General features: G+C 37.2%; 1 protein-coding gene across 1 annotated transcript in view; it reads left to right on the top strand.

Moving 5' to 3' along the window:
- LOC306858358 (thyrotropin-releasing hormone-degrading ectoenzyme-like) overlaps nt 1-17,910 on the top strand; it is a 120,485-nt gene extending 102,575 nt beyond the window's left edge. The window contains exons 13-19 of the mRNA XM_079398864.1: nt 3,794-3,941; nt 5,329-5,426; nt 5,636-5,743; nt 10,816-10,983; nt 15,675-15,815; nt 16,053-16,134; nt 17,697-17,910. Coding sequence (XP_079254990.1) covers nt 3,794-3,941; nt 5,329-5,426; nt 5,636-5,743; nt 10,816-10,983; nt 15,675-15,815; nt 16,053-16,134; nt 17,697-17,840 — 889 coding nt within the window. The 3' untranslated portion in view covers nt 17,841-17,910. The remainder of the gene's footprint in view (nt 1-3,793; nt 3,942-5,328; nt 5,427-5,635; nt 5,744-10,815; nt 10,984-15,674; nt 15,816-16,052; nt 16,135-17,696) is intronic.
- Nucleotides 17,911-26,151: the final 8,241 nt, after the last annotated feature.

Below are 26,151 nucleotides of genomic sequence, written 5' to 3'. Positions count from 1 at the left end.
TGCGTCAATATTTTCATTACTATATATTGCAGCATAGTATAGTAACAAAATAAAAAAGGTTGTCATTATCTGCAATAAAATTCAATCTTTTTATTATTTTATTTTATGTTTATTAGCTGGTCATGCTAATTTAGGAGAAAATGTGTTTTAGACTCATATGTACGGTGGCCGAGAGAACTCAACGCGCTGCAACTTCAGAAAACACATGCAAATAGAAAAAGGACCAGCAAATCAAGAAAACACCTTCATCAGTTTGACAGCAGGTGGTGCAAATGCTCACAACTCAAACAAATAAAGAAACACACTGCAAATGCTCACAACACAACCAAATACATTTTATTTGCAGTGCGTTTCTTTGTTTGGTTGTGTTGTGAGCATTTGGAGCATGTGTGGTGTAAAATTGAGGAAGTTGTTTTCTTTATTTGCTGGTGTTTTATCTATTTGTAGCGCGTTGAGCTCTCTCGGCCACCGTACATATGTCAAAGATCATGGGTCTCAGTTTGTGTGTGTGCTAAATATATTGTGAACAACACAGTCGCATCAAAACACAATCCATTTATTTATTTACTTATTTTTGCAGCAAATTATAGTGTTAACAGCAGTTTATGTTTGTAGTTTAAGTTCTTAAGTTCTACTAAACAAAATTAAAGCAATTAACAGTTGCTGTTAACAGCTCGCTGTCATTATTGCCATCACTATTACTACTTGACTTGACACACTGTGTTCTGAACTTCCATAGAAATGCTGATCTGTTTCTAACCGGATATTAGCATCATCAGCAGATCGTTGCCATAGAGACAGAAGGTTTGTTTGTGGCACTTGTAAAACACAAATCACAACTCCTGTCGACAATTCTGTCATTTCTCACACAACAGCGAGAACGAATTAAAGAGCGGTGCATATTTTCAACTTTTTCATATTCTTTCCCTTTGACACAATATTTTTTATGCATGGTGAGATCTCATTTGACTCTGAGTCTCAGTGATGGAGCTTTTTGATAGGCCTGTCTGAAATGCACTGCTAAAGCTTTGACTAAATGAGCTACAATTACAGGCCAATTTAGAAAGTCAATGATTTATTTAGGAGACTGTTATGTTACTCTTTATATACTCATGAATTAAAAATCCATTTGAATTTTAGAGTTTCTTTCAATTCTCCAATGGTCGCTGATGTTCATGTTGCCAGACATCACTCGCCCTCATTGAAAATGAATGATGTCAGGCAATTTTAAAGAGCCACACACTCTTATTTTCACCTTGTTGTTCTTCTGGAGTGCTATTATTAGTGATAAATGGCCTTCATGCAATGCAACACATGTTTCTCAGAGCTTGTGTGTGTGTGTACTGGCACGTTCCTGAACCGCAAAAGTGATCAGCTCATTCATTACTGTGCTCACTAACAGCAGGGAAACTTCCAACGCCTCATGACAGTTTTATGGTAATGTTGCTTTTATATTTAATGAACATTTTCCCTCAGACCTTCGATAAGAATGCTAAATAATTCAAAAATACAAGGAAGAAAAGAGAGTTTTATGAAAGGGAGGAACTGAATGGCCTATCTATCTATTGTGAGAGGTGAAGCCATTGCAGTGATTTATGTGCTACTGTGTCTTTAAACACTAAAGAGAAACACAACCTAATTAATGCACATGCGATGTGATTAAGCTCTTGTGTGAAAACTGCATCCTTCATGTCTTGTGTGCACATCAGTCAAGAGAATATACATTGAATATTTCCTGACAGTGTTTCAAGTGCCTTGGCATCATTATAGGCTGATTAATTGTTTATTTTAATACAATTATTGCTCATTAGAGCACAGTTTAATGCTTTATTCAGTTTGGTTTGGGCCCAGTGGTTTTGATTTATATTCTATAACCACTGGTTTCTAAACAACATGCATAATCAATGCCATACGCAAGTGGTTTACACATGCTTTAGACAAAAATGCTGAAAATATTTGGAGATAAGCACACGTACATGTGGTAATCGCAGTAAACGTAGAATTATTGACTGAAGACTGTCGAATTATTGAAAATGAATACATGCCTGAGGTGTAAAAGAGCTGTTTGCTTTGGGTTTGCATTAACTGCAAATAATTAAACAGCCTGGATCAATTACTCTTAACATCTATATAGCTGTAAGACTGACATAAATGGTTGTGTCAGTCAAATAAAGCATTTCTGAGCTCTAATTTTCTGAATATTTTTAAATACAATTGAGCAATACTTTTCCATTACCATGTATAATAGGAAAATTTGACTTCATATTAAAACTTTAAGGACCATTAATCCTTGAGCTTCAAATATTAAATGCAATTTGAAAATCTTTTTCTAATTTAATAACAGGCTGTTTAAAGGAATGAGAATATTGCTCTAGATTCAAACCTCTTTAAACGCCTTGAGATAAAACTCTTCTTAGTTACATGGTTTATATTCACCTTGCTTGATGCTATAAACACATTTGCTATTTTTTTTTCATGGAGATGTGGAAATCGTTTTTAGTTCACATCCTCAATTGTCTCCTGCTAATGTGAATGCAAATCAGTTTCCCTGCAAATGTTAAAAACCTCCTTGGGTAACAGTGGGTGTCTGTGAGTAACTGTGATTAATGTCCCAATTAAATGAGTGTTGGGTGAATCTGTCCTCCAGAATTTAATGAGTCCGTTTTCAAGTCTGATCACTTCCTTTTGCGCCTGACCTCAGATTCTGAGCACTTATGTGCCCTGCATGAAATTGAGAAATTGAAATAGACAACCAAGGTTCACCATACATACAGTTCACTGCAGTTTTCAGCTGAAATTAACTTTTGATCACACTTTATTTCAAGGTTAAATTTTCGCAAACCATTAATTATAACTTTTGTCTCAATCAACTCCTAATTTGCTGCTTATCAATAGTTAATAGGGTAGTTGTTATGTTTTGGTATTGGGTAGAATTAGGGCTGTAGATAATGATCATGCGGAATATGTGCTTTATAAGTACTAATAAACGGCCAATATGTTAATAACAGGCATGCTAATAAGCAACTTGTTAATAGTAATACTTGTTACCCAGCTCTTATTGCTTTTCAAGCTAATTTAACTGGAAATTTCACTTTGAAAGTGTCACAAAATGCGCAAGAAACAACTACTATTATTTTGCCTAAAGATTGCATCAGTAAGAGTCTGGGTTGGAGCGCAACTGCGGCACACAAATTAGCACTGCTCACGTGAAGTGCACTTAGACACAACTCACAAGCTAACAGCAAAACACTCTAATAAGCATAAAATAACACAGCACACACAAATTATATACTTGAAAACAATGCTAGCGATAATGCTGGCCTTGCCATGGTGTTCTAAGCGGTTGTATAATGCAGTAGTGACACTGTGCTTGCTAGCAAGTGTTCTTTATATTCAAAGACTTGTGGAAAGTCTTGTCTTTCTTGTTTTTGGTTTAAGGATATTGGCCACCTCTCTGTTTTTATGCCCTCGTGGGAGGATTGTAGGTGCTTCTAAAAAGGGCGAGGGGAAAAGGGAGAAGACATTTGAAGCTTTTAGAAGAGATCTTATGTTTTATGGATTTATGCAAATTGAACACGACTGTAGCCGTACAGGAAAAGCTGTTTTTTTGTTTCTTACAGCACATTATGACTCCCCACGCAAGGCACAATGCCTGGCAGTTATTCTAAATGAATAATAATGAACAAAATGAACTGTTTGTAATCAAATGTTAACGATGTGTCTTCCAAAGGGGAAATATGCGTAAAAATGAGCTGCTAGTGTCTTATCCTCATGCTTGCTTTCTTTTCTCTAGAGCGGGGTATTTGCCCCAAAACGTCCCCCTGCAGATGATCTCATATTTGTCTCAGGAGACTGAGTTTCTGCCGTGGCATGCTGCTAGTCGAGCTCTTTACCAGCTGGACAAACTCCTGGACCGCACTGAAGACCACAGCCTGTTCAGCGTGAGTCTGATCTCAGATCAGTTTGCTGTCTGTTGTATTTTAACCTTGACTAGTGCAATAAGAAAGACACAGCTGATATCTAGCAGCACGTCTCAGATGACTCGACTCACCGGCAGACAGATCGAACTCAAAACTTCCTCTGATCATCATCCAAAACAGCAGTCCAAAATATTTCCAGACACAATGCCTGTTTGCTGCAGCATTTTATAAAATCAGACGTACTAAAACAGTGTCAAATCTCCACCATTGCTTGTGTTTCCTTGGCAATGTTCAGAATAGCATAATACCATTCTACTCATACTGTTTCTACGGTATACACTATGTTATCGGAAGTTAATGGAAAAGAAAGCACTATGAGCATTCAGTGTGCTAGTATTCCATTCTAAAAACACAGCCTAACGTGACAGTGCAGACACTTTCTCTGTTTCCCTGGCTTACCTGTTCACCTGCTTTCATATTCATTTATCACTCTGTTATTCAGAATATCACTCAAACGCCTACCCACAATCCCTCGGTGCGCATGAGTCATTTCTGCCCCTCCTCTGTAATGGACGACCGCTTTATTGTCTGCAGTGAGAGTGTGATGAATTTAATAGCATCTTCTCTCTATTTTCTGTGTTTACTGTGAGACAGAGCAGATGCTTAAAATGTAATGCAAGACAGGAAACAGCTGGAGCAGATTAGTCAGGAGCCTTCAGTCATGTGACCAGGTGTTTCAACCTGCCATACCAAACCCCTGTGTGTGTGTGTGTGTGTGTGTGTGCTGGCCAGTGTATTTTGGCTTGTTCAAACTGAGATTAATTTGTTGGCAAAATAAGAATACGCCACTCAATTGCTGTACAGTAACAGCTTGACAAAAGCACCTGATTAGCTGAAGGTCCACCACAGTATGGAAAACAATGTCCTCTACAAGTGTTTATGTGTTTTTATGCGTGTAAGTGTGTGTTAAGAATTGAATTGCGGCATAGCAGGGTCTAATTGTGATCATTCACTCGTCTCAGTAAGAGGGCATGAAGGAGAGCAGTCATGCTAAATTAGCCATGACATTACCTACTGTGACATTTCCCCCAACCGTATGGCGAGTCAAAACACATGCACACACACACACACTTGTACTGTACACAAAGCAATAAAAAAGCTAAACAAAAACTGTAATGTTATTGTAATTTAAATCCTGGTTTCAGCATGGCAACAATACTGACTCTTTTTCTGTTTTTTGTTTTGCACTTTTGTTTGGTTTTGCTTTACTTTGCATTTTGTTGTATTTCTTGTTGTTTGGCATTTCATTTCTTTGCTTCCCTTTCTGTTTTGTTTTTGTTTCTGTGTTTTGTTGTTTTGTTTTGTTTTGTTTCTTTTTGTTTCATTTCGTTTCGTTTTGTTTTGTTAGGACTATGTTCTAAGACAGGTGGAACCGAAGTATCACAAGTTGGGTTGGCCAGCCACTTCTCCTGAAGGCTCCTTCATGCAGGCGGCTTATCAAACCGAGTGAGTCTTGAATTTCATATTTCTTTAATAATATATTACAGTTATAAACTTATATGTAGTCTAAGTAAGGACACCGAATTGTAAAGTGTAAGCCAGACATTTTCCACCTCAGAGATGGGAATGACCTCAGTAGACAGTATTTAATTTTTCATTTTCCCCTTCCTCCATCTTTAACTTCCTGCTGATGTACTTCCTTCTTTCCTCCTCAGAGAGTTGCAGAGAGAGGTGATGATGCTGGCCTGCAGTTTTGGAAACAAACACTGTCACCGGCAGGCTGTTTCTCTCATTTCAGACTGGATTTCCAGCAACAAGAACAGGTGAGCAAATATACAGAGTGACACCCACACACAGGGGCGGACTTAGGGCCCCCAAAAGCCAAGGGCCACCTAAAATGCTTTTCATATACGAGATGTGCATTAAACGCAGACATGCGAACGGTTGTTGTTTATGGTGATTATTACCACGACAACTGTCTGCGTGTCCGAGTTGAATGTGCTTCTTGTGTATCCTGCTTGTAGCAAATGAAAATATTATGCATCTGAAGCTGACTGCCGCACGAGCGCGAGGTCTCTCTTTCCCAGCGCACACACCTCTCTCTCTGCGTCTGCTCTGTTCATCGCGCAACTGAAAGGAGCTGTGCTTTCAGTTAAAACACTGATGTAAAATTCTCAAATTTTACATGCAAGTATAGCTGAAACCAAAGCTATTGTCTTTATCTTATGTGTAGCCTATTTGATTTTATCAGACGACAGCTCGATTATAAATTTATAAATAAATCAGGATTTTTGTGCAGATTAACATCTTGGAAGGGAGAGCTGGTTATGTAGTCTTAATGGGTCGTGTTTCAGTCACTATTTCATATTCATCCCGTTGTCTGACAACAGAAACAGAAAAATATACCAATGAAAATTTTATTGAGAATTTAGCTGCATCAAAATACAGTATGTGGCACAAAGAGGCAAACAAATGTAATCATAAATTATAAATGTACATTTTGCTTGTTCAGAAGAAGTGAGCTGCCCTGTCCTGCGAAAATGTAAATGGGTTTGTGTAAGTAAATTGCTCAGTTCAAAGAAAGAGAATGTTCTTTTTTTCATGTGTGTGATAGACATGAACAAATTCTTTGAAAAACATCTGACCTTTGAAACATGTCTACTCTTCATGCTCTGTTAACTATGGTTTCAATAATAATAAACATATTGCATAAAGCATCCATATTAATTTAAGGTACATTTAGAACAGATAAAAATGTGCGATTAAGTTGCGATTATTTGAGAGTTAACTCATGAGTCATGACAATAATGCAATTAAACGCAATCAAATATTTTAATTGACTGACAGCCCTAAGTTAAAATGACTAAAATGAAATGTAGGCTTATGCTGGTAACTCATCTATAGATTTTTCTCGTCAATATAGGCTATATTTTTTCACACTTTTCTCATTCTCATTAATTCAAGTTTTTATATGAATGAACCTCTGAAGGGAACCGATTGTCTTCAGAAAAGTTTCAATGGCATCTTCATTTTACCTGATAAAGTATCATTTTTGAGCTGAGCACTGCTTTGTTTACAGCCATTACCGGGGAAACATTTCTGACATTCCAAAAGCACCTCCTACTGGCAGAGAATGAATGAGCATTTTCAATAATCCAGTCTGCAGTGTTTGTTCAGACCAATGTAAAAATCCACCCATATAAACCCGTTTTAAATAATATAATAATTCACACTTCTGACTCATACTTGTGACTTTTTATCGAATTGGTTAAACTCAGAAATCAGTTAGTCTAAATCATGGATTAAATCAGACAGCTCTATGATTCACTAAATTGGCCCAAAATACTGAGCTAACACTTAACTGAATCAGATTGAACTGCTACTAACAGAATGTTTGTTTAGTGATTTGTAGTTAAAAATGCTCATTCAAAACAGTTCTTTGTTTAAAAATACCATTTTAATATAAAAGACTTTGCAAAAATAGTATATTAATAACATGTTGTTTGGCCTTTTTTGTGATTTTGTGCTCTTCAACCTAAGCAAAAGTCAAAAAAATCAAAATACAGCAGTGACAGCCAGAGTTGTCCTTTTTGATTTGGTCAAACACACATTATATTTTTATGATAATATCGAGGCACAGCACTGGATGGAGTGTGGACACTTCGAGGTCTGTTCAATATGTTCTGCTCATCAACCCTGCCAAGATTCATACAGTAGGAGCTTTATTCCAAGTGTCCATGGCAACACATATTTATTCATCTAATTTGTTTTCCCTGCTTCCCACAGCAATGTTCACATTCATGTATGCAGTATCACACTGTCAAACACACCATGCCACTGGCAGGGACTAATGACCATAATGGAGAATAAACAAGATCGTGGGTGTGTGTTTGCATATCTGAAGAAATGGCTTTACCCTGCACAAGATATTGTGTTTGCCCACTTTTTAGGATTTTTTTTTGTGCTTAAGCCAAGTAGTTGGCTGTATGCCTGCAAACACATGAAAGACTACACACACACACACACACACACACTAAACTGTATAGTGGCAAACTCAAATGGAAATTTGCTTGCTGGCTTCTTTAATATCATGCCCTGAAATCGACAGATAGACCTTAAATACACACACAGATGCTTTATTACACATAAAATGTGTTACATATTGACCTTGGCTTCATATAATGTGCATTTAATGACTTCTGAGGCCTCTAACATGACTCTAATAACAGCGGGCTGCTCAATTTAAAAGCTTTTTGGCCTAATATTCCTGCTTTCAACATGTGAAAAACCCACTCAGTTGGATTCAGCCAGTGTTTGACCTGCTCAGTCAAAGAGTTTCCACTCTTTTGACATAAAACTGCTCAATTGCTCTGGCAGTGGCTCTGTAATTATTACCCCGTGGATTCCAGTGAGAGGTTTCTGATCGTGTCTGAATAGACAGGAAGTCTCTGTACTGAACACAATAACTCCTGCTAGACGTGTCATCATGTGGACAGGTTAGTCTAATCCACTGGCAGAGACTTAGAGCTCATGAAAGCACTCGTACTTGAGATATTTTTTACATTTAAGGCATTTAGCAGATACTTTTAACCGATTAAAAATTATTTTGTTTCTCGTGTACGACTGTCAAAGTCAACAGATGGCAAGAGATTCTGAAATTAGAAATTTAGAAATTTCTTCTCTACTGTTTTAAGTTATTATTAGTCTTATCCTTTTATTCGTATTATTATGTATTATGACATAACTGTTCTTATCATGCCAAGTCTGGATCCGCCAGATGTGTCCTTCACTGTCCTTTTCTTCAAAAATTACCTCCAGTCCAACTGGGACAATAAAAAGAATCTGTTCAGTTTGATATTCAGGGATGAGCACATCATAAAAGAGGAATGTGTTTGACCTTTATGTCTTTTTATGGTTTAGGTGATGATAATGTCACAGGAATGACCCAGCAGCGTTTATGAGCTGCAAAGACAGGTTCGGCTCACTGTACAAAACGCTGACAAATCCTCCTCATGTCCTCCTCATTTATTAATTAAAAACAAGATACCACAGACTAAAAAAAGAAAACTGAAATTGAAGTCAGACACCTCTGTTCAGGCAAACTGCCTTTGAGTGCAGTTTTAGTCTGTTTGAAAAAAAAAGTCTCACACAATGTAAAATACTGAAAGAACTTTGTACATTGTTTCAAAACAAACATATAGAATTTTTGAAAAATCTCATAGCAGCCGTCTATTATAAAAGCGTTGCCTCAACACAGCCAAATATTAGAGCAAATCAAGGTTACAATATCAGAAGTAAAAACTAGATTTATGGCTCATGTCGTCTCCCATCTTCTTTCTGAAAATACCTGAAAATAATATATTCCAGAATCATGGCAGCTAACGGAATGTCACGAATATTATTCTTTAACTATGTTTTGGAATTCACTTATTGTTCCTGTCAGTGGCAGTCATAAACAAGACATCACTTTCACAGGTGTGGAAATTTCAGTCTATATGCTCCAATTGGTTGTGACATGATTTCATATCTTACTGGAGGTGCCGTTTTCTACATTGCTACATTGAAAACTCCCAGAGGCTCCGACGGCTCATCCAGAATCAGCAGGTCTTTATTGCGCTTTGTTTGAGCAAATCAAAAGTTCAGTCACTGTATCGCCACGGCTCCTCCAGAGGTTTAATGTTATTTCTTCTTCCTGTACGAATATTACATGCATCGCCTCACAGCCTGAGATGCGTTTGTCTCTGTGTAGCTCTACTTTAGACGGTTATTCTTTTCTGAGATTTATAACCAGATGATATCAAGGGTCCACGGAGGGCTCTTACTTATGACCGATATGTTGCTAGACTATATATATATTGCACTGTGTCTCACTTTGGGAGGCCTGCAGTAATAATTTCGTCAAATTATCACCACTTAAATGATGAGCTCACTGAAGATCATCGAATCAGATCAGCTGGTGTTATTATGGACATTTTTCGCTGTGACAGAAGTCATGTGATTCGAAGTGATTGCAGACAGCAGAAGACCACTTGAACCAAAGTGGTCCGTTTTGACTCTAAGAGTGTCTTTTTATTTAAAATGGCATTACGCACATAGACATTTTGAGTGAAAAGAAGAAACAGCAAGGGAAAAGGTAACACTTTAGGGACCACATATTCACTATTAACTAAGAGTTTTCCCTCAAAAAGCTCCTAATTTTCTGCTTATTGATGCTAAGTAAGTTAGTTGTTGCAGTAGTTATGTTTAGGTATTGGGTAGGGTTAAGAGATCTGAAACATGAGAGAAAAACACAAACGTCATGCAGAATAAGGCATTCATATGTGCTTTATAAGTACTAGAAAAACAGCCAGCAACTACTAAGTGTTACCAAAGAAAGATCAACTTTTCACAGAAGCATACAAATAAAAACACCTATAAATACACTCTTACAGAAATACAAAATACAGTTGCTGCAGTTTTTCACCGATTCTTCTGAAGGTGAAAGGTTGACTTGTGATTTGCTATCTTTGAACAACCCTGAGGACGTAACAAATTCCTGCTGTGAAACATTCTCTCTTCAGGAAAATTAATTTCTCAGAAATCAAAAAAAAGAATTATGTGTGAACACAGTGTAATCTAACGGCGTATGAATCTGATGTAACTCTCAGCAAACATTAAATTAACAGACTTAGTCACGGTGAGAAATGCTAATCGCATGCACTAGTCAGTGTGCATATATGTTAATCAGTGTATCACCATTTTCCCTGGACTCTAAAAGTCGATCATTTGTATTTATATAAAAAGAAGTGGTAAATAGTAAAAAAGATTTTGGCTCCGTCAATACAGTTGTAAATGTTAAATACGAGTTTTTAAATACTAAGATTAGCTGTGAATATTTACCTTGTGTACCCCACAGGATTCCACCCAATGTGCGGGACATTGTGTACTGCACAGGTGTTTCTCTGATGGATGAGGACGTGTGGGAGTTTATCTGGATGAAGTTTCATTCCTCTACGGCCATCTCTGAGAAGAAGGTTCTTCTGGAGGCCTTGACCTGCAGTGACAACATCTTCTTGCTTAACAGGTCAGTTAATGTTCTTAAACTTCTTAAAGAAAATTCCAATAACAAGCCACTGTAGCATGAGACATTGATCAATCAGTCTCAGCTGAAAGTTTTAGCTTCTTTTTAGCTTGGAATCTCAGTACCGTCCACCAACCTCTTCATTCACTTTTTCAGCCATTTTATTGACAGCAGGAAGTGTCTGGAGGTCTCTGTATGGCACACCTGACTATAACTCACTAGTTAGTTTGCAGTGTACTATACCTCATGAAGCAATCCCATTCAGTCCATTTCTCCACATCATGTCACTCACACCAACAGAGTTGCACTCACTCCTCTGATGGGGCAGTAAAGACAGTGGCTGCTGTAGGAGCTTTACCCACAAGTCTTCACGGTGTCTTAAATCCTTTCCCATCTCAATAGCAGGATGAGAACGGTGACGGATTACACCCCGTCCAGAGTAGACGAGGATCTCAAAGCCCACACATATTTTAAAGAAGATTCACTGTGGGTTTGACATCTCCATTTATTCTGCTGCATTTGGTCGTTGTTTTATGGATACACTGAGAGAAAGAAACATTCCCATATAAAGAGACCCAGCATGACCCCTCTCTGCAGTGAGTGTTCAGCACTCAACAGGCTGATTCCTGTGGGACGGCTTCAGTGTGAGGCTGTTGAGAGGGATGTGGTTTTGCCTCACTAGAAGATAGATAAATAGCACCACACTTAGTAAGCACACGTCTCAGTGCTCTACATCCATGCATTTTCATCTTCATGTTAAGATGCTATTCATCATATTACAGTCAGCAAGGAAGTTATTCATTTTTTCTATAGTAGTAATTGCCTTCTTTGAAGGTAAAATCAATGAGTCTTACATGCTCTCACTGATCCATGACTCGTCTGTCACACACAGTACACCTAGATACAACATCTGCAGTCATGCAGCTGAAACTTGAATATAAAATCCATCATTCTCCTACAATACCATAATTTTTTGGAAGGTGATTCTGCTTCTGATGTTGGATTGTCCAGTAATTCTGTATGTTTCTGGATCAAGATTCCCTTCAACCAATCATATTCTGTTTAGATGCTGGAGATAGGTTTCAGGTTGACATTGAAGTTTAAGATGTAATGAACCCTCCCTTCCTTTTTTAGCAGTAATTATTGGCAGTGTTGCACTTGAGACCGGCACATTTCAGTCTAAATCAAAACCAAGACCACATGCCCAAGAAAGACCAAATGAGTCCATGACAAGACCAAGACTCAGACTTGATTACCAAGACCAATAAAATATGGTATTGGACCATCGAGTCTTGAGTCCAAGACCATAATATCTTGTTTTTCTCATGGACTCAGAATTTTGACTTTGTGTTTGTTTAGACTTGACCCTTTTCTGATCTTAGCCTTCACTCAGCTTGACTACAACACTGGTTTTTGATTACATGTAGGATTAAGTTGGGTTAGGATTGTGTATTTTGACAAAAATCTTGTTCCGGGACCCAGGAACACATCCTAATTGGTAAAAATCACATTTACAGCTGTCTGCCGATTGGCAGCCGTTAGCTGGTGCAAGCTTATTTAGGTGCTTGATCTGCTGGACAAGCAGATCAGTGAGGCCAAGGTCAAGCTAGTTAGAGCTGTTAGACCAGGGATTGTCAACTGTTCTACAGCTGGAAGGTCCACTGTCCTATAGAATTTAGGTCCAACCTTGATCAAACCCACCTACTGTTACGGGGCTGACGAGACATGCGGATCCATTTGCAAAGCTTTATTGTGAAAGATGGTCAGAAAACAGGCAGGGTCAGAGATCGGCAAACAGGTATGGCAAGGACAAGACAGAGCAATCCGTGGAGCAAGCGTGGGTCAACGATCAGCAAACAGTATCCAAAGGGTCAAGGCAGAGAGATAATCCAGAGTCGAGAGCAATAATCCAAACGGGGAGCGAACACAGTCCAAACGGCAAGGCAAAGGGGTAAATCCAGGAAACACAGGCAGGGTCAGACACGGCAAGATAAACAAGGCAAGACAAGACTATAAGACTATGACTCTGTAAAGTTGCTATCGCTTGGGGAGTGATAAATGCTAACAATTACAGAAACTGAACAGAAACACGGCAGGCATGGTAACCCAGCTAGCGTTAGGAGAGCACTAAATGCAGACAATACTCGGCCCAGAGCAAGAGGAAGTCCCAGGTTAAATAGTGAGTGCGTGATTGTGAAATGAGCATCAGGTGTGTTTGATGAGTGAATGGTGACAGCTGTGATCTGTGCAATGCATTGTGGGAACTGTAGTCCAGTGTGCTGTGTAGTGTGAGAGTCAATGTGGTGAACGGGTGACCTCTGGTGGTGGTAAACCAGGAGAGCTGGACCAGATTCGTGAGACCTACCTCTCTTTATAGTAATCTTAAAGACCTTGATTAACTTTGTTCAGAGTGTCTTTGATTAGAATTACAGCTAAACTCAAGGAAAGAAAGTAGACTTCAAGGGTCATCTTGACAGGTAGTTTGGATCTGGTTAAAGTGGACAACCATTTTCCAAAAAGCATAAACTAGCTTGAGAAAAGGCCAAGAATACTTTTTTCCCCACAACACAAAACTGTTATTTCCATAAGATAAGTCTGAATATTAGCAAATGATGTGGCGTGCAAAAGTGATGAGATGGTGTTGAAAGTGCCAGAAAAACACAGGAGTTGGCAACACTCGCGTGATAATTAAAAACTGGCACTGCATGGCATTAGTGTAATGTGATAGCCACATCGATGTGACCTGTAACTGAATTTTTATAAGCTCAAAGAAAATCTGCAGCTGTTGACTGTCCTCTGAGAGTTATTAACGCTGTTAATATTTGGAGTTCTGCAGTTCTATTCTTCAATTTTATTAATGAATTCCCATTAAATAGAGGTGTACGTCACTATTCAGTGTGCAGGTTGCACCTTATGAGTCATTGTTGCCTAGAGAGGATTTGGTGTTGCTTTATATGCTTAAAATATCTCTCATAACTGAGATTTGTTTTAGAGTCACATAGGATATTTGAAATATTTGCAGCATTCAGGCATACACCTTTGCTCTAGTGTCGGACTTAAAAGAGTGGAGAAGACCTCTAGCATCGGTTCACTGATTTCAGACACACTTAAATTTCACACACAAGCAAAGCCCACCGTCCCAGATGCGTGAGCTGCGTGTGTGTGAGAGTGTGTGTGTTTGTGATATTTAATCTACCACAGAGAAAACTGCCTTGTGTTTGGAGTGAGCTAGTAAATGCCTGAAGAGTCTGAAGGATGGGGTGCATGGAGTCTGTGTTTAGCATTGATTTCTATAGCATGAAGTAAATTGTATCTCCCTCCACTATGTTTGTACTTCTTTCGATGATGTATGTTGGGATCCAGTGGGCCAAAAATAATTCCTCTCCACTACTGGAATGTGTGTGTGTGTGTGTGTGTGTGTGTGTGTGTGTGTTTTAGCTGATTGCACTTCCGCTCTGACTGCTTACCTACAGATGTTGCTGCAGCCTTAGAGACTGAAATCTCAGTAAAAGGGGGGAAAAAATCACCACTGTAATCACTTCCTGCTCATTCATCACACTGGAAATTTAAATTCAGGTCAAATGTACATTCTGTATACTTAAGACTGTAATATGCTAGTATGCTCATCTGAACATGCTACTCTTTACGTATGCTTTATCAGTCATGAAAAAAAGCCATCCTATGCTGACAATGTCACAATTATACCTGCTAGAAAGTGAGAACTTTTAATAAAGGGATTCGAGAGTGAACTCAGCAAAATAACTCCTCTGAAAGCTTGTTCTCACTTGTCCTTAGAGGAAGCTGGAGATGTTACGTTTGCGAGCTGTGAAGCTGCCGGCCACACACAGATGTGAGCTTTGTCACAGTGGCAATAATCTCCAGGGTTTTCATCAAAAAAAGGTGCTACAAGTGACTCTGCGACACACATGAAGTCAAAAGCCCAGAAGAGCGGTTGAACTGTAATAAGAGACCAAAGAACAGAGAAGCAATTACCCCACAAGTTTTTGCAAATTGAATCTTGTGCACCATGGCGGCGTCTTTATGTGAAACATCTCATTTCCTATTTCTTCCTTTCTCATGTACTTGACATTTCGCACCAATTTGAAGCGAATGGTTCTATCTGCATTTGATTTGGGCTTTTCATGTTAATTACTTTTTGAAGACGCTGACTCAGTCTTGAAAACATATTTGAATAATTGTGTTTCGCAAGGCCTGTCAGCAGCTGTCTTTGCTGAAAATGGCGAAGAATAATGTGTTTTGTATTTCTGATTTACTGAAGCTTAAAACTAGCATAGAAAAATTGATTAGAAAGGCTTAATTACAACAAACATGATCATATTCATGATAATAGCCATATTAGTCAAATACCCATTAATAAGTCAAGTTTTGTATTTATACCAAGTTCTTCCAAGTATAAGAGCACAACTAATGAAGTATATCATTTATTTTCAGTTTATTGACACTGTTTCAGCTAAGTTCCACCTATCTTTATTTGTTTAACATTCCGTAGGATTGAATTGGAGTGCAACTTGTGTTTGTGAAGTGCTAAAAATTAAATTTTTCAGAATAAAATCTTTAAAAAAGTTTTAAAATCCATATCATGGCCACACCACCAATTCATTTTAAATAATTTCAGAGGCCCTTGTCAATTATTCCTCACTTATGGTTTATCTATTTATTTCTGATATCCACAGGCTCCTGAATCTGTCCCTCACCTCTGACCTGGTGCCGGATCAGGACGTGATCGATGTCATCATACATGTGGGCCGCAATTCGCTTGGAAGACATTTAGCGTGGAGATATTTCCGCGAGAAGTGGGACATATTGAATTCCAGGTGAATGCGGCTTTATTCATCTCTGTTTATCAGTGATTTTAACCTTCCTCTCAGTCCCTGATATGAATTTCACATTCGCACTCTCATAAGATATTTATTTGTGAATGTTATTTTGTGTCTTGTTTGTGTTTGGAGGACAGAGAGCATCATGGGAAATATCTGTTGGTGTTTGTTTGCTTCTAGGCTTCTCTGAAGCGGTGCTCCAATGCTTTTAATAACAGTGTCTCTCATTGGCAGGTATGGAGAGGCCTTATTTATGAACTCAAAATTAATCAGCGGAGTGACAGAGTTTCTCAACACTGAGGCCGAGTTGAATGAGGTGAGGCTGAACTTTTACATCATCCTGAGGCTTGTACACCTCTAATCAAACTAAAACAGTAATGAATTATTGACAAATCTTCATGGAACATTAATACATTACTTACAAACAAACGTTGGTCAGCAGATTATTGAGATGGAGAAAATGAGCAAAAGTAAACTCTGAAGACTGCAGAATTGTGCTCTGGATCATTTCGTTGGGTTATTTCCTCATTGTAGCTGCTTAACCTTATTACAGGAAATGGAACGCATATTCACTTATTCAAATTCATTCAGCTTCAGTCCCAGAGGACACAGACTGCTGATGCTTCTCACTGCAGCGCAGCACTTTCTCATCCAGCTGACTTCGCCTTCCACAATTTATCATTCATACAGAGATAATACGAACCCCCTCAGTGTTTTCTTAAACAGAGCATTAGCATACTGTCACTGACAATCAGCTGCTGCCAGAGCACTTCATCCACAGATTCATGAACAATCAGTGCTATGTTTAACCCTTAAATGCATACCTCGGGCTTGAGCGACCCGGGACGTGATTCACTACCCTATCCCTTCTTCATTTTTTAAAATTAGACATCAACTTTTTAAGTATTCCTCAATCTATTTATGATAAACAATAGAAAAATAAATAAATAAATAAATAAATATATATATATATATATATATATATAAAAGAATGTCTGTTTTCTGATTATTTATTAGTAAAAAGTGTAAATGTTGCTAGAGACCAGCGGTATGTAATAGTGAAAGTATATTTTTCCTGCGCAACAATATTTAAATGTCTGATAACTCAATACGTGCAATTCTCGCTCGCGATCGTGAATTCAGCCAGATGCTGAATGTACTGTGGAAGTGTGAAATCATCAGCTTGATTTGAACCCTTCTAAGTTTCAAAAGGTAATGAAATATGCTTGTTCTTAAAATATCAAGAGAGATTTCTGCCTTTGCAACAGTTAAGAGTTAAGAGATCCATCTGTGCTGGATATATACATAGGTCCGGGTTGCTAAAGACCCGAATATGTAATAATGATTGGCGAAACATTCATGCATTTAAGGTTAACACTGTGTTTGAAATGAACGTTTTATTTTCTTTTGGAAGTTTCTATGAACAAACAGCAATTTTGAAATAGTTTAAGAGCAAAAGAGCAATTTTAATCCTGAATCCCCGAGCATGTACATTCACGTAGTCTTCATGACCTCAGGAATAGGGAATTGGATTTGTAATATGTTATTTAGTAAACAGAGATTTTTGATGAGATTTTTATGCCCTTAATTGGTGTCAGAATTAGTTTTTGACAGACATCCAAGTGTCCCTTTCTTCCAGTAAAACAACAACACTGATAATTCTGTTTACTTCAAATGCATTCCCACACCTCATTATCATAAACATCATTATCTGCTAAATTACACGTCAGGAATTTGCATGTAAATGCATCGTATATTCTCACACCGTTTAACTGTCAGAGATGAAGGTGCCACTTACACGAATAAATACACAATATCTGATATATCAAGACACAATACAATGATTATGTTAATGAAAATTGTTTATTCTCTCCCCAGCTGAAAGAGTTCATCCTGACCAGCGGGGGAGAGTCAGCGCCTGCGTTCGCTCGAGCCGTTGAGATCGTTCAAGCTAATGTAAAATGGCACGTCCTTTTCCAGCAACAGTTTTACCGATGGCTGCGGAAAGCTCCTGACGGTTAACGCAACATTGAACATGGAGCGCTCTATTAGCATGGAAACTCATGGCCAGTGACGTGGGGAGATATAAGTGAAATAAACAAAATCGAAAAAAAAAAAATATTCTGGATTACGAGAATCAGCTAAATTGAGCTTTTATTTCCCTGCTGTTTTTGAAATGACCAGGCCCTCACAGACCAGGATGAAATGAAAGGCTGAAAAACACTGAAGGAATCAACATTGGGAATTGCATGATGGCATACGTCAGTAGCGACAGGCGATTTACATTCCATTTCCCCTCGTATTTTGCATGAAAGTCATTTTCTTCTTGCCGTCATTCTGTTTGCTGAAGTTTGACCTTTTCTGAGTCCTGAGAATATCGGATTTGCTTTGAAGACCAGATGACGGTACAAAGAGATTGCTCTTGTATATATAAACACAATTTAGATAAAGCACAAAGACGTGACAATCAGTGTTTTGATTGGAACAGAACGGGGAGCACAAAGACGAGAAGTATTCATGTAGCCTTTCTCTCTCCAAAGCCATAAAGAGGAGCAGACTGCATTTTATCTCTTGTACAGATGGCATTTATTGTTTGATGAATTGACGGCACTCAGTGGTCATCAGAAAGGGAATCTTTTGGAGGGTTTTCTGCTGTTCCTGGCTGGAGCAGCGGTGGTTTAACCCGCAGGTGTCTTGGATCATTTGCATTCTCATAGTGTTACTCTTTGCTCTCCAGTTTTGGAGGGTTTGTCCTTGAATATGGTATGTTTGTTTGAGTGGAAAAATAGTCAGTGTGTCGATATTTTCATGTATGATTCATTGATAAGCTGGAAGGAGGTCAATGCAGCGCTGAGATGTTATTTTGTTGTGGATAATGTGAGCTTTTGAAATGGATGGTTGTCATGGAGACCAATTATAAAGGTTTTCATAGTTTTATCTTTCTCTCTTTTTTTTACATGGACATGAATGGATAAACATGTGCAGTGTTGAAAATGATGTAGTGGTTGAACAATATGCGGGTTTCTGTATGTTTGCCTTGTTTTAAGAATGTTAAAAATATATCAGTTAAGCAAGACAACTTTACATTTGAAGCAAAATTGTGTAATATAATGCTTTTCAGAGGATATATCTTGAATTCTATTTATTTTTTCTTACTCGGGTTGTTTCCTTTTTGCATTTGTCTGTGCAGTTTTGCTTCTGAGGTAAATTTATCTTGATTTAAGGATGCCTGAAGACCATAATAGGTATGATAAATGTAATGATGGCAAAACAGATGTATAGAAGTTTGCTAAAATGTGACAAGGGCACAATATTTACTCAAAATTCATTAAAAAATAACATCTTATCTGTCAACAATCATAATGAGTATTAACACATTTTAACTGGCCAATCAAATCAGCTAATCTGAAAAATGGCCATTAACAGCCAGTTGGTCGTCCTGGTTGATATGTTGGTCCATCACTACTGTATATGACTTTCAGGCTTGGGCAAAATTCAGAATTGAAGAATTTGAGGAGGAGTTTCATTAAATGTTTGTGACAAAATATGAATAATTACATTATTAATTTTAACTAATCATTCCTATTTATTCCCTCAATACATTTACTTGATTATTATGACTTATATGATTATTATGACTGAAGTAACTAATTAAGTTAAATACTTTCAGAACAATTAATATGGCTAACATCAAAATTGTAATATATTGATTATATATTAAGCTCATTTCAAAAACCCTCCAATTGGAATTTTTATTAATTCTGTGAATTTTTTTTTCTGCACTGATATATGTGAAATATATTATTAGAAACATAATTTTAATATAATATAATATAATATAATTTGACACATAGGGAAGCCATTCCTACCCGTATAATATACTAATTTCTAGCATTTTTCATCCTACACAGTTAATAAATGTGTCTGGAAATACCTCATATATTGTGAGTATGGTAAATTGTACATCACACTTACACTTTCATTTTGGTTATTTTATACTGGTGATTATTTTTTAGAAACTACATAAAAGCACTCATAATTTTAATTCTGCATCCTCTTTGCTACCTCAATTCAGATTCAGTTCAAATTCAAGAACTGAACTGCAACTTGTAAGGCATTCTCAGTTCAGTTCTGAATGGTGCACAACCCTCATGACTTCAGAGCCCATTAATAGTCTCTTGTATTCAGTTGGCAGTGTGGATCTCTCGAGGAATAAAACTGGGGAACATAGGCCACTTTTCAAACGATTAGCTGGTCATTTAATGAAATCCCCAGGCAAGACCCTTTAGTCGGATACTAGTAAGTTGTAAGTTGCTTGTGTAATATCAAAATGATACAACATACAATTCCAGCCTTTTTATTTTACTCCTTTCATGTTGTGTTTGACGTAAAGCTCTCTTTTGTTTCTAAATTAGAGATAATATCCTCTGTGTTTTGAGCAGAGCTGCTTAGAGATTTTAATGCTTACAATAAATTATTTTGTAAAGTAATGCATCCTGGTCTAACTATGTCTGTTATTGAGAGCTACCTCCATCCAGAGCTACCCTATGCTTCTTCTGCTTCGGTGCTTATGCTGTTACAGGAAATTTCTGTCTGTGGGGCCAAGCATCAAAGGTATTTGGGTAGTTAGGTTACAGTCAAACTCTAAAATGACAACAAAGCACAATTTCCACTCATTTATCTGCTTTTGAACCTCCTCTTATACATATAATTATAGATCAATTGTCCATTATCTTGTTAGTTTTTCACTGCTTCTCCAACAAACTTCACAAAATTGCACCAATATTGAAATTCTAGCTGATATCGATATGCTGATTATTTCCATGTTGTGGCTCATAATAAATGGCTGACATTATATCTATACTACTTTGGGTCCCACTTTATATTAGATGGCCTTAACTACTATGGATTCATTTGGTACAATGCACTTGTGTACATACATGTTTTTACATTGTATTTTGATTTTAAAATACCTGCATGTAATTACATCTGTAATTAACTTCTGTAATTACATTTATAGTTACACTGTTGACCCAACCCTTATGCCTTAAACCACCCTTAAACCTACCCATACCATCAAACCGGTCCCTAACCTTACCTGTATCCCCCCTCAATAGCAGCAGAAGTGTTTTGCAATACAATATGAACACAGTAAGTATGTTGTACTTATTTTTTGATGTACATAGTAGTTAAGGCCACCTAATATAAAGTGGGACCATACTTTGTACAAGAAGAAAATGAAAACAAACTAAAACTTAGAATAATTTTTAGACTTTATAATATAATAATAAAGTAGGTATCAGAATAATTAGACGGGTATTATAAAAGAAAGTTTGGGAGTGTGGTCTGAATTTACTGGGCATTTCAAAGTAAAACTAATAAATGTACTTTTTTCAAGAAATTAACAACTTGTGGAGTATGTACTGTATATCGGGGCTGGGTGTTGTTGTCTGCCTCACAATATATCACATTACAATACAAATGATGATACAATACAGTATAATTATATGTCACAGGGCCTACGTCCATGCCACTTTTTAAGATATTTTTCACATATCTTGTAATTACAAAAAATATTTGTTCCCTGAGGAGACTCTAAGCCGTGTGGATTTGAAGGAGACAAGTTTGTCTGTGTATCTGCCAATTCCTATGAATCCAGCAATCATAATTTGATGTTTTTTTGTTTGTTTGTTTGTTTTTGGCCTGAAAATAATACTTCAGGGGGCTGAAGAAAAAGAAAAAGGAAAAGATCTTTATTAAAATTTTACGCGCAGATCTAACTGTTTGTACCAACTAACCTGAGAAGTTCTGAAGTAGTCCAGTTAGTTCAACTTTAATTTACATTGACTTCCCCATGTTACAATGTTTAATTCACCCTTATTGTGATTATATGAATCTCACTTTCAGTACATGTGAGTATAGAATGTGAAAATATCTAATATCTCACAGTCACAGGAATTTTTGTAATTAGCTGTTGGTATGAAGCCTAAAAGTGAAAATATTATATGAGCATCTTACACAGGATTCTCTCTGTGGACTCACCTCATATAATCTACACCTGAATGAGATTCATCCTAGGTTTGTTGTTGTTGTTGATGTTAACATAATTTATTATTAAGACTCCAGTGTTTTTCTCCACAGCTGGATTCCCGGTCCATGGGCTTCGCTTCATCCACCGGCTCATCCATTTCCATAGTCACCTCATCAAGAGCATCATCAAGAGACTCTTACATTTACATTTATTCATTCAGCATATATTTTTTATCCAAAGTGACTTACAAATGAGGAACATCACAAGTCTTGCTACCATTTGACCTTCTGAAATGAGCACCTCAGCATGCTCTTTCCTTCTATCTTTATCAGTTTTTGCAGAGAAAAACTAACAATCCAATTGTGAACAGTTGATGGTGCCCATTGACATCCATAGTACTGAAAAACACATTGGAAAAGACAACTGTTTGGTTACCAGCATTCTTCAAAATATCTTCTTTTGTATTTAGCAGAAGAAAGAAACTAGTGCAGGTTTGTAACGTCTTGAGAGTGAGTAAATATCAGAATTTAAATTTTTGAGTGATCTTTCCCTTTAAGATAATAAATACAATTTCCTTCATTTAATAGCAAAGTAAATGACTATTAATCTGTTGTAATTCAGTTTGAGCCACTGACCTTCAAAATATCTTCACACAGCCCTGTTTGTAGATGCATTTGTATGTCTGTTTATGGTTCAGTAAGAGTGTTGACTCATTCTTCTATGTTTCACCTCTTAGAGACATAATAAATCCTGTGATCTGTAAAAAACTTCAAAAAGCCTCAGAATATAAATAAATAATTATAATCTACCAGGGAACGGCAAACTTTCCAATTGTGCTGACATTTCAGAACAAAGCACTACAAGAGACCATAAATCCTTTTTGTGCCACGAATGCAAATTAATATTTTGCCATATCCACAATACCTACAATCAGAGCGCTTTCACATTTAAATCAATGGCAGGAGTTGGAATGGATTCTGTCTTATCACAGGGCTTTGTTTTCTGTAGTGTTAGAAAATAAGGGAGAAAGATGCGAGCATGTGGAAAATAAACAACTTAGTGCCACTCCAGCTTCCTTACAGCAAGACAAATCACAGAAAATCACAAATCGCAGGCTTCATGTGTATCATCTACTTTGTCTAAGCATTCCTTCAAAGTCAACACCTTTAACCAAGTTGGAAAATTCTGGAAAACTGGCAAGAACAGCTAATTCTCATTTTTAAAACTGTCACTTACAGTTAAAAGGCTAAACAGTTTTGTTTTCACAAACTTTGAAATTAAAAATTTGTTAAACTCATCAAGACACTGACACTAGGAGGCACTTCGGGATTAGAGTTGAGAAGCTCTGAAATACAAAAAAGGGTAACACTTTATTTCGATAGTCCACTTTAGACATTCTACTAACAGTAAGTAACTTTGCAACTACATGTCAACTAGCAGTCATTAGAGTATATTTGTAGACGGTCTGCTTAATATCTTCTAACATTTTATTTTGATGGGTCCGCAACATACAACATACTGACCATGAGAAACTTTGCAAGTATATGTCAACTTACTCTACTAACCCAAAAAGCAAACTATGCTCCCTTCGAACTGGTTTTCTTTAAAATACAAATTTTGTGTAATCCCAGTCTATCTGTAATCAGAAGCATATTTGAAACTGGAATATAATTTAATTTCATTCACATGTGTTTCATAAACACATAATCCTTTTTGGGTTACAATCTGCCATCAAAATGATAAATTTAATTATTCTAGCTGCTGTGAGAAAAGGCTATAAACGATCCGCCACCTGAAGGATCCTCACATACGATAGCCTATTAGCCAGGACAACTTCTTTATGTTTACAGATATGACGTAATGACACAATGTCATGCTCGAATTTCCTGTGAAAACCTACCCGTACCACTCAAATTAGAAAACATTATTATAAGCTAAATGTTGTGAATCGGGCTAAAGTAAGGTGATAGTTTTGAACACTGGCTGGTTATGTATTTGTTCAAATATTGAATTATTGAAATATTGAAAAATGTTACGGACTGCAGCTTTAATAAGCAGCAAATTAGGAGTTTGTTGAGGCAAAAGTCATAGATAATGGTTTGTTTGGCGAGAATTGGACCTTAAAATAAAGTGTGACTGGAAATGTTTCTTCAAGCATTATTTTTCATAATATGTTGGTAGTCCTGGAATTCCTTTGGGTAAAGACACAAATTCTCATAAACAAGCAATAGTAATGTCTTCATTGTTGTTTATTCATTGTACAAGTATGGTGTTGGTCAGTGTGGCATTAGTCCCGCCCCTCCTCCACTGTGATTGGATGGGCTACTGCCGTGATGAGCCCTGCATTTTAAGTTGAACATTCTTAAAAATAGCAAAAAAAAAACAAAAACAAACAAACAACGACAACAAAAAAAACATGCAGAAAAAGACTGTGTCTCATCACACTATTGCTATTTTAAAAGACGGTGCTCCCATTGAAAATAATTGGAAAAATACGCTAGACTCGGGCAAAAAAAAAAAAAAAAAAAAACTTTGGTGGACACATGGCCTTAATCTTGACCCCACCCATCTTGTTACCTAATTATTGGTTTATCTTCTTCACCTGTCCTCCCTCGTTACTCTCCTTGTTTGCTCTTCTATTCATTTTTCCAGTGTTTTCTGTGCTGTGCCAGTTTGTCATTGAATGTACCCCTTGTGTCCAGTCCTGCTAAGCCTCGTCCTTTCTTGTTCTGCCTCGCTAATCCTGTTGCCTTATCTTCAAATTACATGCTTTTCTTCTTTTTTTTTTTATTCTCACCAAAATGCCATATAAGGCATGAAATTTTGATGTCTACTCTATGGAGCAACCTTCACATCATTTCAACATCCATGCTCCATCACCAAAGACATTCCACAGGGACATTGTTCTCATTTCTCTCCCTCTGGAGCGATGCAGGTGATCAATGGCTGTCAGCTACACTGGTCCCTATGGGACGTCCTCGGAAAGCAACAGATACTCAGAACAGTCTCATTTATCTGTAAGGTGATTACAGTATGTGACTGTGGAGCTGAGATGGTATTGATCAGTGGTCAGAGAGCCATCAGACGGAGATATACATTATCGAACCCTCTTTGAAACCTCACCTTAATCCATATGGCTGAGTGTAATCTCCTGTGCTGATGCTCTGTTTTAGTCCAAGATGGAGAAGTAGAACATGGGAGAAGATTTATAGTAACAAAGACCAAATTAAATAGAGGGAAAGAAGAACTGAAAGAGGGTATGGCCTGAGACAGATAGGACAAAGGTGCAGCCATCAGTGGGTGAAGAGAAACTGGCTCAAGAGTGGAATTAGTTGTAAGAAAACAGACAGCAGATGGCAGGGAAGAAGCCCTTTAACCAGAACAGCAGCCAAGTTCAACTTTCTTTCCCAGCTCTCTATATTATGCTCTCTTGAAGTCATGTTAAGTCAGCAAGTACTTTTTACACTGGTTGCAAGGACTGTGGGGTATTAGAAGGAGCTGTGAGATAATTGCCTTGTTATAAAACCTGACCTGCCTATGTAGGCAGCTTTCTAAGGACAAAAATAAATCTTACATCTACATACGTTGGTATTAGTGGTCTCCTTAGCTTGTTTGTTGACTGATCTTTAGAGAGATGTTTTGCATCTAATGTTTACTTAATATTTTTAAAAACTTGTTTTTTTAATTTTGTTACATTTTAAATTGTTTTAATCTTTAAAATGTTTTAAAGAATACATTTATTTTGATGCATAGACTAACATACTAAATCACATCTAAAGTGCTGTACTTGTAAATAACTTTTTAATAAATTCAAACAATAAATAATTTTAATGTGAAAGATATCAATACACACCATTTTTCAAGTTCAAGTCCACCGACATTAATCTACTCTCCTGTCTGGTTTGTTTGTCAGACAAAATGGCAGATTCGGCATTATGATTGGTCAGATCGCCTATCAATCAAACTCCCAGAGAAAGGTCGATTAAGTGTCCGAAAGCTTTATATTATGTTCACAATTATGTATATTCTTTTAAAGTGTATAATTTCCATAATAAGTACTCTTTTAAAAAAAAAAATGCTAAAGCAGGTGTTCTTAACTCTGGCCCTTGAGCTCCACTTTGCTGGAAAGTTTAATACCCAACCTTGATCAAACTTAACTGCCCGCTACTTTCTAGTAATCTCAAAGACCTTGATTAGCTTAATCAGGTGTTTTTGATTAGGGTTGAAGCTAAACTCTGCAGGAAAGTAAACCTTGAGGGCCAGAGTTGACAAACCCTGAGTTGAAGTGTACTTTTTCCCAAA

The sequence above is a fragment of the Barbus barbus genome (genome assembly GCF_936440315.1).
Source record: "Barbus barbus genome assembly, chromosome: 39".
NCBI lineage: Eukaryota > Metazoa > Chordata > Actinopteri > Cypriniformes > Cyprinidae > Barbus > Barbus barbus.
Note: the sequence above shows the minus strand (reverse complement) of the source record. Positions and strands in the feature narration are given on the sequence as shown.